Genomic DNA, 18,721 nt, shown 5'->3' with positions numbered 1-18,721 from the left:
CTAGGCAGGAGTTAGCTGATTCTCTCAGTGCTGTGAGTTTGTGCTCAGTATTTTGCCTGCCCCCCATGTTTCTATGGACTCCTTAGCAGGGGCGGCCCATGCATATAGGCCAACTCGGCCATCGCCTAGGGCGCCGCCTTCAACGGGGCGCCCAATGATGATGTCATGCCATTGACGGCTGTGCAGGCGGGGGCGCCGATCGCGCGTTCCACCTGGGCACCAGCTGCCGGCAGCCTGCCTCGGGCTGCCCCTGCACCGTAGTACAGTGTACCTCCAGGCTCCCCTCTGTCACCCTACCTGCTCAACATCCAGCCATTACAGTGCAAACTCTAAGAAGTTAGTTACAGCTCCCCAATTCTCTGCCTGAGTTTGGAGCTGTTTAGAGCCGCTCCAAACTCTTGCCAGCTGGCACTGATCCGCTAGAGGCCATAGTCAGCTGGGGATTTTCAGAGCCGCCACCTCACTTCCCTTTCCTGTCCCTGAGGAGCCTCTTGTTGCTAGAGGCTGTGGGGAGGGAAGTGGGAGCTGGGAGGGAACAGAGTGGTGCTATCTGGCCCAAGAACCCTTGATAGGAGCGGAGAGAACAATAGAAAAGCGGGGAGAGGTGAAACCTAAATGAGAGTATTTGATGTGATGCGTGAAGAGGGTCAGGAGCTTGAGGGCATTAGTGCAAGCTACAGAATCATATGTGACTCACCCATTCCTTCCAGCCAGGTCCCCAAACCTCACCCTGTGGCCTACCGGCCACGACTGAGCATGGGTACAGGTGCGGTGATGGGTGGATTTCAGAAAGAAACTTGTAATGTCCTGCCAGGCTAGCTTGCAGGATGGCGAAGGGCACAAGACCGTCCTAACGAGGGCTTACCCCTGGATAATCAGAAGTGGTGACAGCCCTTTGCGAAACTGGCTGTGGGAAAGAGGGGGAGGGGTTACACACATACTAGAAAGCCATACTGTTCTCCGACTTCGCTTTATTAATGCTTTTCTGGAAAGCTTGTTGTTCCACAGACCAATCGCAGCCCTCCAGCAATTCCTGATTGCCTCAGGATGACTGGGGGGCAGCAGAGGACCTCCGGTGCGAGGCAATGGGGACATGGAACACCATGGAGCAGTAAGAGACCCACCCCGTCATCTCAAACAAGGAGGGGTTTGCAGGGCCTTCTCTCAGCACGGTGGTGGTGGTGAAGACATGGGGAGTGCCCTAAGGGGCAAGAGGTGCCTGTGGAAAGCTCTAGATGGTTTTCCTGGAATATCATTTCCTTGCAAATAGCCTTTTAAAAATATGTATATGTATATATTTCAAAATAAAAGTAATGTGCACTTGCAGGTCTCCCTCATACTGGTGTGTGTAAGGACATGTCGGATGTTTGCACGCATACTAAGGCTTTCCCTGAAGGAGTTGTCTTCTGTCTTCTACTCTCGCAGTTCTTGCCCACTCGGCGTGGGAGGAGCGACGCCCTTGTGGTTAGGGTGCTAGCCTGCGACTCGGGTTACTCTCCCGCAGATTCACCTTTAATCGTTCTCCTTATTGTTCCAGCTATAGATGCTTTGGCTCTCGCTTTCTGGCTTGCTCAGGTCATAGCCACTGCGTCCGTTTGAGCGGGAGCAATCACAGAACCCGGGACTGGTGCCCACTATGGGCCAGGAATAGTAAGGCCACCCGTCACCTCTGAGATGCAGGGTGCTGTTTCCCAGCCCCATCGATATGGATCTGTTTCCGCACCAGTGATTTCCACGTGGCCATGGAGGGCAAGTCTGCTGGTCTGTAGTAATGGGTTCTCAGAACTTTGGCTGGTGTGTGACTCCAGATACACCAGTCCCAGCCTATATCACCCAGTGTGGGATACACGCTAGGAGGGGAAGCTCATGACTGTCACGGTCCCTGCCTCCCCTAGTTGGAGTCATTGTAAGGAGTGGAGCAGAAGGAGACTGCTCCCAGCCCAGCTGCCATTAGAAGTGCATTACAGATCACCTCTCTTCAGCAGACCCAGTATTTGCCTGTTACAAGGAGGGGTGGAAGAGATTCTGGTCACTGAAGAACCCACCCCTTGGAATCTCAGAGAGTCCCACATATTTCTTCTCCACGCTCTAAAATGAGGGAAACGAGAGGGCAGAGTAAGGGTAAGGCTAAACTACGGAGGGGGTTTTTCGAAAGAGGATATGCAAATTCCTCTTCTGATCTCACTTTCGAAAGAGGATCTTTCGAAAGTGAAAGTAGTCTGGACACTTTTTTTGGGGGGGGGGAACCTCATAAACCTCATTTTATAAGGAAGAATGGGTTTTTTTTTCCCGAAAAAGGATTTTTACCGAAAAAAACTGAAGGCAGACTACTTTCACTTTCGAAAGATCCTCTTTCGAAAGTGAGATTGGAAGATATGCAAATTCCCACGGAATTTGAATATCCTCTTTCGAAAACAGAACATCGTCTAGACATAGCCTAAGCGTCCTTTAGTTCAACTGTGCCCCCCTGCTGCCAGATCGAGAACTCCCAGGGGAACAGCCTTCCCAGGCTGGTTCACATCCTTGCTGTGAGATTACTGGTGCAAAGGCAAACAAAGGGCTTGGGTTTGATCTGTCATGCTGATGTGGCTATGAGCAATCAGTCCCAGACTGCTATCAGCTTCAGAGAGGAGAGGGAGTCAGCAAAAGCCGCATATGGGTGGACTTTGCACCAGTCTGGTAATATCGTGAGACTGGGAATCAGGGTGCCTGGAAGTTCAGACTGGCTCCAGATGCGGGGCCAGGAGTAATGCAGCCTGCCCTCATGCTGGATACAACTCCCTCCTCGCTCTCCTCCATATTGACACACAGGGCCAGAGCCACAAGTGGCGTAAAGCTGAATAGCTCCATCGCCTTTGAAAGCGTGATGCTGATTTACACCTGCTGAGCCTGAGCTAACACTGTGCCAAGGACGGGACATTCCCCCCACCCCTGCACTGAGCTCTGCTACCAACCCTTCACATGGTTCTGCATAGCTAGTGGGATGGTTCAGTCTTTTGCGTACCCCGCTCACCCCCACACTAAATGGGGAAAGCACTCAATACAGTCACCAGATTTGAGGCTGGCCTTATTTTGCACTACACCAGGGTACGATGAGCGTGATTGGAGCAATCACCCACTGCTATGGGCACTCTGTCTCTCTGTCTCTGGGGTTTCTATCGCACCCATCACTCCGGCATCAAAGCCAACTCCCACTGAAATCCATTACCGGGGCCCGGATTTAGAGATCCTGCCTCTGGATCCCCTGTAGAAAAAGTAGGTGATGAAAAGTCCACAGAGATGGGCCTGGAGGGAGGTATCTGTGGTTGGGTGCTGCCGTAGGAACAATGCAAGGTGGTGAAGCAGGTGGGAAAGCCGATCCCCTCCCTGCTTGTGGAGCACAGAAGGAATCCCTGGGAATTGGGGCTCACATGGGTGGTGGGTGAAGGTAAGGCAAGCCCCCAGCCTTGCCCCTTCTGCCAAGCCCTGCCCCCAAGCCGCCCCAGCACCACAGAGAGGTTGGGGCGTGGGACCCAGTATCCCCCACCCCAGAGCACGGGGAGGGAGGAGCGTGTGCTGTCGCAGCCTCCCCAGCCCCAGAGCATGGGAGGGGCATGTTGTGGGGTAGCAATACTCCATCCCCAGTAGGCCTACAGCAGGCGTTCTGGGGCAAGGCCAGGTTGGCAGTTTGGGAAGGCTACGCCTCCCCCTGCCTAAGATACCTACTGCCCCTGGGCTCCAGACTCCCTGTAACAACTGTTGATGTAGAGAGGTGGGGCTCACTCTCTTCCCAGTGCTAACAGCCACGGACTAAACCAGACACCTAGCAGTTACAGTACCCCCGCCCCCGTCTTCTATAAATATCTTCACTGCAGTGATGCCCGCAGGCACTTCAGAGCCATGACAGTGAAACTCAAGTGAGGTCACAATGCATTCCAGGTCAGCTATCTCATTCGGCATGAGTGACTAAGCTGACACGCTTAATCCATTTACTTTCTTTGTTCAGGGGAAGGTTACATTTTAACAGATGATAAATGGCCCTAATAAAAAAGTCAACTGTCTCTGTAATCCACCCTACCTCTAACACTAGCTTGGGCTCCTTCTGTTGCTCCTAATTCAGTTACCAACAGAAATAAAAAGCCACATCATTTTAAAGATTCTTTATTGCGAATTTAAACACTAGCCTGAGACTGAATTTAGGATTGATGCACCATGAATGCTGGGCAAGATCCAGCCTTCATGACTAGTTCCTTATCTCTATAATGGGCCAAGCTAAACTTCTGGATCCGAGTTTTGAGGCTGTTTGGATCTGGATCTGAGGTAAATAGACACGGAGTTAAATAGATAATTAGTTATAAAGGTAGGCAGGGAAATAGATTAAGTAGGTAGATAGGTTAAGTAGGTTGGTAAGCAGGGATTAGCTGGGGGGCGTGAACAGGTTTGTAAACAGGGTATCTAGGTAACTAGATTAAATTAGGTTAAATAAATGAAGTAGGTAGCTAGGCTAAGTAGATAGTTGGGTAAACAGGTTTTGGACTGCATATGTACACAGACAGATAGACAGGAGATGGGTAAACATGAAGTAGGAAAAACTTAAAAAACAACAAATAGTTTTGCAGCACTTTAGAGATTAACAAAAAATGTAGATGGTCTCATGAGCTTTCAGAGTTAGGTTAAGCAGCTAGATTAGGTAGGTAGCTGAGGTAAGCAGGAAGAATAGATGTTTAGAGGGAAGTACTCTAATATGTTGTGTGCACTGTGACAATGAATTCATTGGTCGCTGCTGCTTCATTCGGATTGGCTCAAACAGAAAGAAAAATAAAGGTACAAAAAAGCTGGATGTTTCCCTCTGTTGTTTGACTTGTGCTTAATGAAAACACAGACTCTTCCTTGTGTCACTTAATGCCATTTCCTGTATCTGCTGTACTGCAGAGATGCCCTATATCTTGTCTTTTATCAAGACTGCTGCTTTCTTAGAAAATGCAGAGGAGACAGACGCTGCTGCGGAGCTTCTGAGACACCCATGAAAGGACTCAAAGGAATGCCCCGACCTTTTCATCCTATGGAATGTGCATCCAATTCTCACCTATGAAATCTGGAGCACCTGGGAAATTTGCATCACATAGGGGAGTTGCTCCAGTTTAACTGTATTAGTGTAAATCCAAACCTTAGGTTATTCCACTGCAGGTTTCCCATGGTTAGCACAAGGAGGATGCCTTGTTGGGAGCCTCAACAGAGAAGCCAAGGTCTCAATGATCCATGCAGAATGACTCCCCCCAGAAAGAGCCTTTAAAGGTGGCTGCTTCGGGGCAGGACTGGATTGAGGTATATGCATGGCACACAAGGGGATGTATAGAGAGAAGGTTGCCTGCTGCTGGCTGTACTAGACACATCTTGGGGGCCATCGGTCTCTGGCATTCTTACAGCCACTTTTGCCAGCACTAAAACTCATTGGGGAAAGGGCCTCCTTTAAAGGGCATTTACGTACATACACACACCAGCAAGAGGCTCCACCTGATTAACATGCTGCTACAAAGGCTTGTTCACATGTAGTACATGCAAAGGTACAATGTTGAGGCTAGGTTTGCAAACGCTGCCATAAAACACAAGGGGGAAATATTTCTCTCCGAATGGATGGACAGGGTTGGTGTGCTGTGGGCCCAGCAAAAGCATTCAGAACAACTTTGCTTTTTCCTGAAGGCCACTTGTTCAGGAAAGAGAGCACTTAGAGAGGCTTTCGGGCCCCAAAAACATTAAGGATAGCATTAATAACTAAAGAAGACATTGAGGTTGGAACAGAAGTCCATGTAGCTCACTTTTTAAGAAACTAAGTGATTGTACAAAACTGCTCATTAAAGCGATCTTAATCAGCTAGTGTTTTATTATTTTTCACTAACTTTCCCAATAAAAAGTGACGTCTCTACCCCTGTCTCTGGTTTATACCTGCTGTGAGCCAAATTCCCTGACAAAGGCTGCTTTGTAAACAATGTTTTGTTCTGACCTGCCCACGATCCTGTCTCTGGCAGAAAAGCTAAGGGTATCAAAGAGAGAAAGAAAAACTAACAGTAAGGGGAAAAAAACCCCAAATGCACAGGATCAGGCCCTCAGCTGGGATTAATCAGTGAAGCCCTACAGAATAATTGGAACTATTTCTGATTACACAAGCTGAAGATTTAAACTGGAAACATTGGCTGGTGGAACACACCCTGCTAGCTCCAATGCCAAGAAACTGAATGGCTGCACAGATCCCATTCACAAAGAACTAGAACCGGGGGAATCAGCCCAAATTGGCATCGGCTCTGGGTGAGGACAGTGTTCTGAGCAAACAAGGTCAGTGGGGCAGACAAAACAACAGTGCAGGTAGAAGAGCACAGCAGCTGTTTATGATACATGAGCATCATACAGTTCTAAGAAAAAGGAGGCAGGGCAGCAGTTAGTGTACTTCAGTAACAGGGGCAAGAGGGACATGATTTGCCTGGCAGTAAGCCTTCTTTATTGATTCGCATTTCAGAGACAAACCAGGGAATAATGGGCCGCAGCTCAGGCTTAGAGGACTGAAACCAGTGGGATCTGGCTGCCATAAAATGTCCTTTACTGGGGGAACTCTTTTAAGAAGAGGAGCTCAGATGCCATGGTGAAGGATGTCCAAGAAATGCCTAAGACAGGCAGGACCAACTTCCGAACCTGACCTAGCCCCACTTCCTTTGCAGGGGCACTGCCAGATGTCCCTCAGTTGGGCAAGAATGTGACTATCCACACAGGTCACCAGAGGTTGTTACTATAGTGATTAGATGACATAAATAGATCAACAGGGTGACCATAGCAGTGGTATCCTGGCCCTGGACTCCTTTACAAGGACAGAAGGCCTTTATTCATTAACTGCTGTTAAATAGTAATAGCTCATATCACTCTACATCTGTATTAGACTTGTTTGGGATAAGGAATAAAATTTCAGGTATGAAGAAAGTGAGGCTTTAAGCTGCTAAATCAGTGTTTCTTGAACTATGTTCCGCGGCACACAGGTGTGCCGCGGAGAACAGAATTCAAAATGGCCACCCTTAAAGGGGCAGGCAACTTTTTTTTTCTCAATAACTTTCTCCCCGAGATTTTTCTTTTCTCAACAAAAAATCCTAGGTGTTCCTCATAAAAAAAATATTGTTTGGTGTTCCTCGGTCTTAAAAAGTTTAAGAAACACTGTGCTAAATGATCTGCCCCAGTGGCCACGTTCTTCTTCTATTGCACATGTGTGCGGATCACCAAATTCAGAACTTACCTAGACCAACAGACAACCCTCAGCATGCCCCTTTGATTCATGGCGAGCTGAGAAGTCAGCTCCTCTGTGCGTGGATCCCAGTGAGAATGCTGAATCTTGGCTCAAGAGAGTGTTCTGGAGTAAGACCCAGAAGGGGTCTCTGTCTGGCCTGCCTTTCCCACAGAGACACATGCTCATCAGAGATCAAAGGCTCAGTCCTGCAAAGGGACTGGATGTTTCAGTCACATTATCTCCCAATATATTTTGTTCTTCTGATGAACTGTAGTCTGTCAAGAGAAGGAAAAGCCCCCATGCCCTATGGAAGGCCAAGGAAAGCTCATTGTTTTGGCTATGCATCCAGCACAGCGTAGACTGAAAAACTGCACTTTAGCCCTCTTAACCTAAAAAGTTCCCTCTACAGGACAGAAAGAGGAAGTGCAAGCTCTATGGTAATTTCAGAGTAAATGCTAGCTACGTAGACTTCATTTTGAGCACTGTAAATAGTGCCTACACCTATGCCAGTCCTCTGCACTTCAGCTCCATCTACACTGTGAGCCAGGGAAGTGATTCCCTTGCTCTTATATATGTACTTGTAGTAGTTTTTAGGGCTGCCAGCTCTCCTGGGCACCATTGCAGCAAATGGCATAGGGTTGAGAGAGTTGGCAACCATAGACTTGATCATTGCTAGTGGGTGTATAAACAGTAGTGGCTGCAGTAACGTGCAGGGCAATGGCAGCAGAGAGGAGGGTCAACTGTTTGCAGGCAGGTTTGTACTCAGCATGTCTGACTTGTGCCTCCACTCTGTTACCAGTGGGTTTTGTTCATGGGCTGAGATTCCTGCCAGACCACAGCTGCACTGCTATTTATACCGGTTTGCCTCCCTGATTCTGCGGCTGGCCCGATCCCCAGCGAAGACAAAGTCACCTCAGGTCTGTCCTAATGTGTATCCATCTCCCTGTGGATCCTAGGAGCTATTTCAGCAACCAGCGGTAGCCGGAGTGTGGCAGTGCATATCACTTTTCTCCAGAAATGTCCTCAACGTGACCCCTACTGGGGAAGCAGCTGGGAGAGTAGCATCGTGCCATTATGCCAATGATATGCCAACACAGGTTTTATAGCTTCTGTGCCAGTGAAGCCAGGGCCATAGAGCCACCATGAACTGGGCCATTCATATTTTTTTAGATCAAAGATTTAATGTCATTAGCATCCTATGCGATAAAGTGGGGTAGGAATTTCACAGCCCAGGCCTAGCTATCATCTGGGTTGTACAGAAATCCATCAAACAGCCCATTATTCTGAACAGAAATCTTTTTTGCACCCTACCCCGGGAAGGAAAAACCAACAGCTAACTGATTGATAGGTTACCTTCCAATATAGCTGCCAAACAATCATGAAGGAAGCATTAGTCAGTGCTCTGCATTATTGCTGCTCTAGTGGAACGTCCGCAGCCAGCTGGCTGATCTGTCGTGCACAATAGCAGCAACGTTTAACAATGGGCTTTTCCATTTGCAAGGCCTTCAGTGGTGGACTCTGATGCTTGTTATTCAGTTAATGCGTGTGTTACATCTGTTATTTTACAGAGATAATTACCCTATGGAAGCAAAATGGCTCAACAGAGCTACGTGGATTTACAGCAATTAAGGGAATGACTACAATTCAACAAAAGACCCACTGTGGCTGGTTCAGTTTGCTGACTCAGATTCACGGATTTGGGCTGCCGGGTGATGAAATTGCAATGTAGACATTTGATCTCGGGCTGGACCCGGGGCTCTGAGTTCCTGCAGATGGGGAGTTTTTCTGAACCCAGATTCCAGCGCATCCTGAACATCTACACTGCTTGTTGTAACTGAGTCCCACAAGCCTGAGTCAGATGAGCCAGCCCCTCCGACTCGGTGCCACAAGTATTTTATCACAATGTAGAAGTGCCCTAAGCATTTGTAGTTTCCCCCACCCCTCACAAACCTGTAATTTTCTTCTAATCCTTCTAAGTCCAATAACACTAAAGGATCTGACGGCTTGCAGGGTGTAACAGAAATGTCATGCTCCCCCGTGAGATATCACCTTGTTTCAGACCATGACATTCACATAATGAGCCATAGAAAAAGTGAATTAGTGCTTAACTCGCCATCCCTAGATAGCCTCCTAATGGAAATTGATTTCTAAGTCTCTCCCTCCCTTCCACCCCCTTTTTAACATAGATATGTAGCATCTGTCTTGTAGATTCAAGAGGCTTTTGCCAATTTTGGCTAGGAGGGAAGTGGAGGGAAGATCACAGAGAGCTTCTGATTAATGAATGTTCTGATATGCACCATATGGATGGTTAAAATTGCAGACACCCACTCCCACCCAGAGAGAATGTTCTCGTTCTCACTCACGCTGCTGTACATGGAGAAAAGATGCTTGCCCTGGTCAGCTCCTCTGCTTGTGCAAATCAGTATCACACTATTAATACCCACAGAGTTACTCCAATTTACACCAGCGGATGATCTGGCCATCTATTTTTCTCATTAACACACTGGCACACAAATACACAATCCCACAAACAGGACACAGTCTCGCTTTCATAGAAGTTCTTCATTAACACACTCCTATAAACACACTCATACTTACACACAGACACATATATACACCATTCATGCATGTTCAAACACTCAACACATGGTCTCTCTACACAAGGCACGCATAAACAGAACACATTCTCTCTCTCTGTCATATACCCACACACAGACACATGGAGGGATTCCCTCATTGCATCATGCAGAGATATCTCACATAGGGCATGTGTGTGGGGGTTTGGCAGGCTGGATCCGCCCTCTGCAGACAGTTACACAAACGCCACTAAAGAGATCCTGGGTAATTCTTTCAGACTACAGGCTCCACACACACGCCCCTTTCTCTGCCACTTCAGTGAAACTCAGATGACAATTTCTTCATTGTGTAGGAGCAGGAGCAGAACCAGAGACTGGCCTCGGAAACCCATCCGTTTTCTTGTTGTGTTCTGGCGAGGGAGGGAAATCAACTGGGAGAAGGTGAGTGAACGCTGCTGTTCCTATAGATTTAGCCTTGCAGTTTCAGCAGCTGCGTTCCAAATTAGAATGCTATGACAATGAGGTGTCAGTTTCTCCCTTTAGTCAGTTCAGCATTCTGTAACAAACTAGCCTGGTATTTCCAGGGTCTTTTTGTTTTGTTTTGGGCAAATCTTGGCAGCAAGGATTTGCTGTGATGAAGAGAAATTGAAATGCACCCTGCACCTTATATAATTTTAAAATTAGGATGGATTCCTCTTGTTTTTCTCAGTCCAAGGTTGCTTTTCTGGCCCACAGTTGCTTCAATAGTGCCAAAAACTGTCTGGTAAAGGACTTGTTGGTTATGACGCCTGTGTGTATTTGGTGTTTACTGATGCATACCCTCACTTGTGATCCTCTGACTCCAGGTTTCTTGAGATGACCTTGTCTTGCATAATATTAAAAATTTAGTATTGGGTGTCAGCATTAGTTCTGAGTCAAAATCCAAAACCGAGAAGAGCGTTCAGATAAGTTCTCTTCTCCTGATTTATGTCCTCTGACAAGTGTAAGGTAAGAGAATAGACAGATTCCCAGGGCAGTGGTATTGGGGGCGCTGCTGCACTCCATGTCTTGAAGTAGTAATTTCAAACACCAAATCCATAGCTTCCATCATCAGTCTCCCCACTATAAAAATTGTTCCAGCACCTGTGCTCAGGGACTTTTCTTTTCCCTAAAAAATGTGCTCTGAATCCCTCCCCTTACATTCCCAAAGACAACAACCTTTGTGAAGCCCTTCGCTCTGACTCCCACTGTGACGCTGAGCGGGATCAGAATGTTCTTTTACTGCCAGGAAGAACATTCCACATGTTCCTGCAGATTAATGAGATTGAGTTTAAATTTATGAATGAAACTGAAAAGAAAGGGTTGATCCAAAGAGAGGCTAGGTAGCAATGTATCAATCTGCCCCCGAGATTAAGAAGCACGTTGAGGACTAGGGAACACTCAACATTGCCCCGTAGACATGTAAGAACTCTAGGACTGCCTTTAAAATGTGAGGGTGTAATGTAATGGTTAGAATATGGCACTGAGACGCAATATTCCTTGGTTCCATGCCTGCATAGAAGGAAATCACTGTATGACCTAGAAGAGTAAAGTCAGTAAATCCCTCTGTGGCTCAGTTTACCCCTTTGTGAAATGGGTGAGAGTTTTAGCTGAAGAAAGAAAATGGGAGTCCCATGACAAACTGCCTATTTTTTCCTGCTGAGAGCAGCATACAAAAGAAAGATAGTAGCTTCACTGAGAGGTGTAGAAGCAAACATGCATGAGAGTCGGTACGCTCTGTCAGCTGTGGCATTTGGACAAGCACTGAAAAAAAGTAACTTCAGTCCTGTCTTCTACGGATGATTTCAATGCAGCCACTTTGGATAAATAATGAAATTGCAGCAGCCAGTGCAAACATGGGCGGGAGGGCACTTTGCCAAAAAGACCAAGGGTAAAATCCACCTGTGTTAACAAGTGGTTAAGTGTCTTACTCAAGGTCATGTGAGACATCAATGGCAGAGTCGGATAATGGAACGCAGGAGTCCTGGCTCTTAATCCCCTGCTCTAATGACAAGGCTACACTTGCAGACAATTCAAAATGATGAGGCAACTGCCTGTCCCATTGCTGTAATACTTTGCCCTTTTTATATGAGGATCTCAAAGCACTTTACTAAGTAACACATGAATCCGCACCACCGTTTTAGAGATGGGGAAATGGAGGCACAGAAAGATTAAACATATTGCCCAAGATTAATCATAGAATCATAGAATACTAGGACTGGAAGGACCTCGAGAGGTCATCGAGTCCAGTCCCCTGCCCCCATGGCAGGACCAAATACTGTCTAGACCATCCCTGATAGACATTTATCTAACCTACTCTTAAATATCTCCAGAGATGGGGATTCCACAATCTCTCTGGGCAATTTATTCCAGTGTTTGACTACCCTGACAGTTAGGAACTTTTTCCTAATGTCCAACCTAAACCTCCCTTGCTGCAGTTTAAGCCCATTGCTTCTTGTTCTATCCTCAGAGGCCAAGATGAACAAGTTTTCTCCCTCTTCCTTATGACACCCTTTTAGATACCTGAAAACGGCTATCATGTGTCCCCCTCAGTCTTCTCTTTTCTAAACTAAACAAACCCAATTCTTTCAGCCTTCCTTCATAGGTCATGTTCTCTAGACCTTTAGTCATTCTTGTTGCTCTTCTCTGGACCCTCTCCAATTTCTCCACATCTTTCTTGAAATGCGGTGCCCAGAACTGGACACAGTATTCCAACTGAGGCCTAACCAGCACAGAGTAGAGCGGAAGAATGACTTCTAGTGTCTTGCTCACAATACACCTGTTAATGTGTGTTGATTACGTGGTGACAGAGCTAGGAACAGAACCCCGGTTACCTACATGCCAGTTTCCTGCGTTGGTTGCTAAAATGGAACTTTGGGCGATGAGACAAAGACAAAGACCTGGATGGTCTTGGTCAATACTGAAATAACCAATGTCCTTGGTAAATGATGCTCACTTATTGCTTTTCAGTTACAAAAGACCTGGACCAGCCCACTCAAAATCTAGTTCAATCCAGTAAGGAGGAATGTGGGCTCATGCTTTTGGGTTCTCTGCCTTTCCTCACATTGGGGGACTTCTCGGCTGGCTCCTGACACGGAAGGAAGTGCCTACTTGGTTTGAAAGTCTGAAGAAACCTTCTTGGCGTCCACCCAACAAAATGTTCCCTGTCGTATGGACTACCTTGTACACAGGCATGGGGTAAGTTTCTATGTACGACTCCTTCTCTGCTTCTGCAGCTCTTTATCTCTAGAGGAGATGATACTGCTGACTCTCCCATCCCTCAATTTGGGGCTTTCCTCCTCGAGTACCAAGTGCACAGGAAAAGAATGTTTATTTTCAGAAGATGAACCTAACTCCCCATTGGATACTGAACTGAGTTCATTGACTCTACCTGGAATAATAATAATAGTTTATTATTTTTATTATTTATTTTATTTTATTATTGCCAAGGAGTTTGTTTACCCTGGGTTTATTTTGCACTGAGGAGCATGATGACAACTGTAGAACTTTGAGAACCCAGCTAAGATCAGGGCCCCTTTGTGCTAAGCACTGTAAACAGACACATACTCTACCAGGTGAATTTACTACCGTCCTAAACAGACAAGAGAGATCATGAGTCTGAGGTGATGCAGGGCTAGAAATGTAGATGCACCAATGCTGTGCTGGTGCAAACCCACTACTGCAAGTCATTTTTAATTTGGTATGTCTAGACTGGAGGTTGCATTGGTGTAGCTACACTGGTGCAACCCCTCTCCCTCTCAAAACAGAATTTAGATAAGCCCTAAGAGCTGCCTTTGGCTAGGCTGGGATCTGCCCTTGGAGTCATGTTCCAGCAATAATTCTATAGAGCAAAATCTACTGTGATGGGGTGTTCACAGACGACCCCTCGGGGGAGCCTCCTAGGGTGCTGACACGGCCATTTCCACTCACCCTCCTGCTCTCTAGGGCTCCTCACCGCCCGGTCCTGCTGGGCCAGCTCCGCTGGTCTCCCTGAGCCAAGGCCCCGAGCTGAGGTTCCTGTCCCCACCGAGAGGTTCCTGTCCCAACTTCAGGTCCAAGGAGAGTGCAGTTTAGGGCCCAGCCTCCTGAGAGAGCACCCCCCAGATGGGATCAGACCCCAAAGAATTAGGTAAGCCCCCTTTAGCAATGAAAGGGGGAATGTGCACACTGGTTGCCCCCCCCCCCCAGGTAACAATTCCTTACACTGGGTTTGATAGAAAATAAAAATAGTGTTATTAAATTGAAGCAGTAGGATTTAAGTAGCAATAAGAGAAGTCAGGCAGAGCAAAGTAGGTTACAAATAATCAAAAGAAACAAAACCGCTTGGCTAATTCTCCACTGAAACCTCAGTGCAAACTTAAACTCACCCGAAAACCTCTTTTCCAGTTGCCACTCTAAACCAGGGCTCTCTTCCCCCACCCTGGGGTCTCAGGCTCCTTCCTTCAGGTGCAGCCCCGCCAAAAGAGCCAGGCCTCTCCTTTCCTATTCCTTTTGTTAAGGAGTTGAGGCCCCTCCCTACCAACCCCTGCTCAGAAGTAAGGACAAAAGATTGTTTAACAGTGGCTCATCTAGAAGTCGCAGGCAACACCCTTCATGTCTCCCATTCACACATTTGAAACTCACCAAGTATTCCGCACTCCATGTGTCTAATTTTCCGCACACAAATGATACATACAACAGAGTAAGATAAACAAAACCAGCAGATCATTATATGAAGATTGATGGGTTACAGCAAATAATTTGCTCAAACCACCTTTGAGTTATGTATATTCATGTCCATGAGTCCATTTCCAAAAGCATGGGGGGGGGGGGGGTCCGTCACAGTCATGTTCCAGCAATAATTCTATAGAGCAAAATCTAGCATCTCCTGGTAGAATAGTGCCTGATTCCTCAGCATCTTGGAGAGAAGGCAGGTGGAACAGGCAAACACTAATTGTGATTTTCCTCTTTTCAGCTACGCTTCATACTTGGTGTGGAATGACCTTGGTGGCTTCAACAGCAAAGCCATCATCCCACTGGGCCTCTATGGGGCTCAGCTTGCCTTGAACTGGGCTTGGACTCCCCTATTCTTTGGCGCCCATAAGCTAAACCTGGTAATGTGTCTGTGCATATCTGCTGATGTCTTGTATTGTCGGTGTCCCTGAGCCACCTGTATGGCGACTTCAGGAGGGTTCACAGCTAGCAATACTAGTGCCGTGCCGTGTGCCAACTCTAAGGGCATCTGAGCAGAGTTCTGTGTCTGCTCTCACCACCCTTGATTCTAACTAGTGGTATCAGTCCCTCACATTCCTGATCCAAAAAGTTGGGCAGTTTGGGAGCCAGTGTTCTGGTTGCTGCATCTTTCCGTTAGAGATAAGCCTCCTTCAGAGTCACACCCTACTGCAACCAGAGACAGGACCATCAAGGGGGCCGCGCTGTTCACGGATGGCTTATCAGGCTATAAAATACACTGTCCACAGGCGAGCCCATAGCAGCCCTAGTCTGGCTGGACTGCCTTTGATAAGAGTTAAGGGAGAATAGGGTCCCAGCAGTTAGATGCCTCAATCATTTCCCTCTCTTTTCTTCAGGCGCTGGTGGATGTTCTGTGTCTGTATGGCCTGGTGCTGGGCACCATGTATTCCTGGTACCCCATTAACAAGACAGCAACAGTGCTGATGGTGCCTTACCTGGCCTGGCTGACCTTGGCTTCTTCTCTCACCTTCTGCATCTGGAGAGACAATCCTAAGAAAGAAAAGGAAAGGAGTGACTAAGACCAAGAGAAGAGCTGATGAACCCAAAGCTGATAGTCTGTGGATGGTTACTTCTATTAAGATAAGCACCAGAACATACACACACCATTTTGCATAGGCTAGATAAGGAAAATGTGCACAGTGCAGCAGTATATCGTTTTAAGGTAAACATACACCTTTAGGCTGAGAACCTATGCCTCTCTCTTTCTCCAACAATGCTGGGAGGTTGGGGTTACACCTGTATGGTTGTCTTAAAGGGACACTATCAGGTTAAATCTCACAGGCCAACTTCAGCTCTGCTATGCCATTGTCAATTCAGAATCACTCCACTGAGGTCAATAGAGTTATTTTGGATTTATATCAGTGCAAAGGAGAGCAGAATTTGCTCGCATATGTTAAAAAATATTCACACCTGTGACACGAAAAACAATTGAGATGATTAAAACCGGACAATGTTTATAAATCTAATGGCTTTTTACCAGTCCTGCTATTTAATTTTTTGCATATCACTCAGTTTGGACTTTCTATCATTTGCCACTTGCTTGTCACCATTTAGGTTGCTTGCTCATGACTCGCCTTTCCCTCTGCTTGTGAAATGAAAATGGTCAAGTTCATTACCTGCTTCTAGTCTATTTCACTTCTTGGTTTTCATGCCCCTGTACAATGCTGCAAGAACTGGAATGCAAATAATTGTACGGAAGGGAAACGTTAATATTTCCCACCCTAAGTGACTCGAGACCTGCACCACATCCAGGTGTCCCTGTCAAAATGTTAATTGTTAAAAGGGATGTCTTCACATGTTCCTCCCTACTTTTGTAGGTGGCCATTCCTGCACAACCTCCCTTGCAGGTACCAGTTGCCCTTTCTCCCACCATCAAAATACCTCTCCCCACCAAACAAACCCTACGCTGCTTTCACTGAAACAGAACAAAACCCGAAACAGGAACTGAACCATTTACATTGCTAAAACTTCAAAAACCTTCAAACCAACCCCTCTAAATGTGCCTTAAACTACCAGACAGCAGCTGGGATTTCAAAGGTGCACAAGGAAGTTAGCTGTCTAACTCCCGTTGGAATTCAGTGGGAACTGGGCCCCCGACTCCTTTAACATCCCAGGCAGCAGCTCTTTAAACGACACACCTTCAGGAGAACAGAAGTGGTGCTTGATTCTGCACATTCTTAGTCCCACAACAAATAGGCCTGTAAGGACTGCTAATGTGAGAGAGTGCTTGCAGGCTGAGGTCTATAATGCTGATGAGGTTGTGCCTTCATATAATTACCAAGAAGGTCCTGGACACATCAGCTATCTAAAGTGCTTAGTAGATCCCATCACTATAACATCTGAGCCTCTCACACTTGTTATGTTCACAAGCTCCCTATGAAGTAGGACAATGCTATTATCACTATTGTACAGACAGGAAAACTGAGGCACACAGACACTTAGGTCAGTTTGCTTAGTTCCTTTGGTAAAGCAAAATAAATGCTTGCAGTATTTTTTTTTAACAACATTTCTACAGTGGCAAAAGCCCTGATGTAGATGTAGATGTCACAGGAAAAAAAAGCTTTTTCTGATGGAAGCTTTTGGGGAATCAAGCTATGCCAACAAAAGCAGTCCTTTGCCAGTATAAGAGGGATCTATACAACAAGGGTTTGCCAGCATAGCTATACTGAGGCTGTGTCTAGACTATTCCTCGTGGGATGAGGTTTACCGGGGCTGCTGACAAAGGGCTTTGATGTCGGCAGGGGAGCGTCCAGACTAGCGCGCTGAGCGGACAAACAGCTGATCAGCTGTTTGTCGGCTCAGCGTGGCAGCCATGTAAATTTAAATGAAGCCGCGATCATTTAAATCGCGGCTTCATTTGCCTTTGCCAAAAAAACAAATCTACATGGCTCCGTCGATGGAGCCATGTAGTTTAGACGTACCTTGAGTGATTGCTAGTGCAGAGTAGAAAAAATGATGTGTCCAAGGCCACAAAAGCAGTCTGTGGCAGAGTAAAGTCAATTCTCAACTCGTAGGCCAATGCTCTAGCCACTGGGAAATCCTTCCTTTCCAAAAGATTGGAAATTCAAAACATTGAGGCTTAACCCTCATCTTGCTAATTCAGAAATTCAATAGGACTTAAGCACCTGCTTAATTTTAAGTATATGCTGAACTAGTTTCCTCAAGGCTGTCTCTTTTAACTTTGTGGTGAATTATGGATGCTGCTTGAATTTGTTTGAACCCTTGGGAAAGGGGGAGTAAAGAGTTGCTTTGTTTTTTAAAGGGAGCAAAATTGGCAGGGAAAATGACGATGTATTTACTATTCCGCAGACACGATACGCAGTAATCCACGCTTCTTGGAGCATGTCGACACTGCAATTAGACATCTGCAGCTGGCCTGTGCCAGCTGACTGTGGCTTGCCTGGCTCAGGCTAAGGGGCTGTTTAGCTGCTGTGTACACATTTGGACTCAGGCCAGAGTCTGGGCCCTACGAGCCTGTGAAGTGGGGGGATCCCATAGGCTAAGGACCATCCTTCAGATGTATGGGGCTCTGCAGTATTAAAAGACTGGTGTCCCTAGAAGAACCCCCCTCCCATTGCTGACACGCACACATGCATATTTGTACCCAGCAGACCCTGCGGCAGACTGGGCTTGCAGCCCAAGAGAGGAAGGATGAGACAGGAAAGGATTCCGAGCTGCCCAGCCTGCCTTCCGGTGGTCCCTGCAGAGACCCCTGCACCTTGTCCCTCACACAGAATGCACCATACTGGCATATTCAGCTCCGTGAATAGAGTCCGTCCCTAAGGAGACTGCAGCATGCTGGGTGTGCAGGAACTGACCCACTCTTACCTATTGGCACCCCAAATTTTTGGGTGTCCCATGCAGCCATGCATGCTGCCTATGCCTAAGGACAGCCCTGCCTCAGCCCAAGAACGAGCTGCCCTGCAGTTAAACAGCCCCTTAACCCAAGAGTCAGATACATTTGACAAGGGCCAGTTGTGATGTTTAACTGCAGTGTAGACCCTTAGAGCAGGGGTGGGGAAAATCAGATACACTCCATCAGGATTAGCTCCTGGTGGGCCCTCACAACTATATTTCCCGGCACAGACGCAGGTACCGTGAATCGCTGTTCCTGACCAATGGGAGCTGCGGGAAGCAGGGTTCCAGTCCACAG

At 47.0% G+C, this 18,721-nt stretch overlaps 1 protein-coding gene across 1 annotated transcript; it reads left to right on the top strand.

Annotated features, from left to right (window-relative positions):
* Window positions 1-10,057: 10,057 nt before the first annotated feature.
* TSPO2 (translocator protein 2) lies at window positions 10,058-17,064 on the top strand. Its single transcript, XM_006119343.4, has 4 exons — window positions 10,058-10,260; window positions 12,808-13,035; window positions 14,792-14,930; window positions 15,405-17,064. The coding sequence occupies exons 2-4, from the start codon at window positions 12,863-12,865 to the stop codon at window positions 15,585-15,587; spliced, it is 495 nt and encodes a 164-aa protein (XP_006119405.1). The 5' UTR covers window positions 10,058-10,260; window positions 12,808-12,862; the 3' UTR covers window positions 15,588-17,064.
* The last annotated feature ends 1,657 nt before the right edge of the window (window positions 17,065-18,721 follow it).

This window comes from Pelodiscus sinensis, chromosome 27, assembly GCF_049634645.1.
Source record: "Pelodiscus sinensis isolate JC-2024 chromosome 27, ASM4963464v1, whole genome shotgun sequence".
Taxonomy (NCBI): domain Eukaryota; kingdom Metazoa; phylum Chordata; order Testudines; family Trionychidae; genus Pelodiscus; species Pelodiscus sinensis.
The sequence above is the reverse complement of the archived record's forward strand: the minus strand, read 5'-3'. Positions and strand labels throughout refer to the sequence as shown.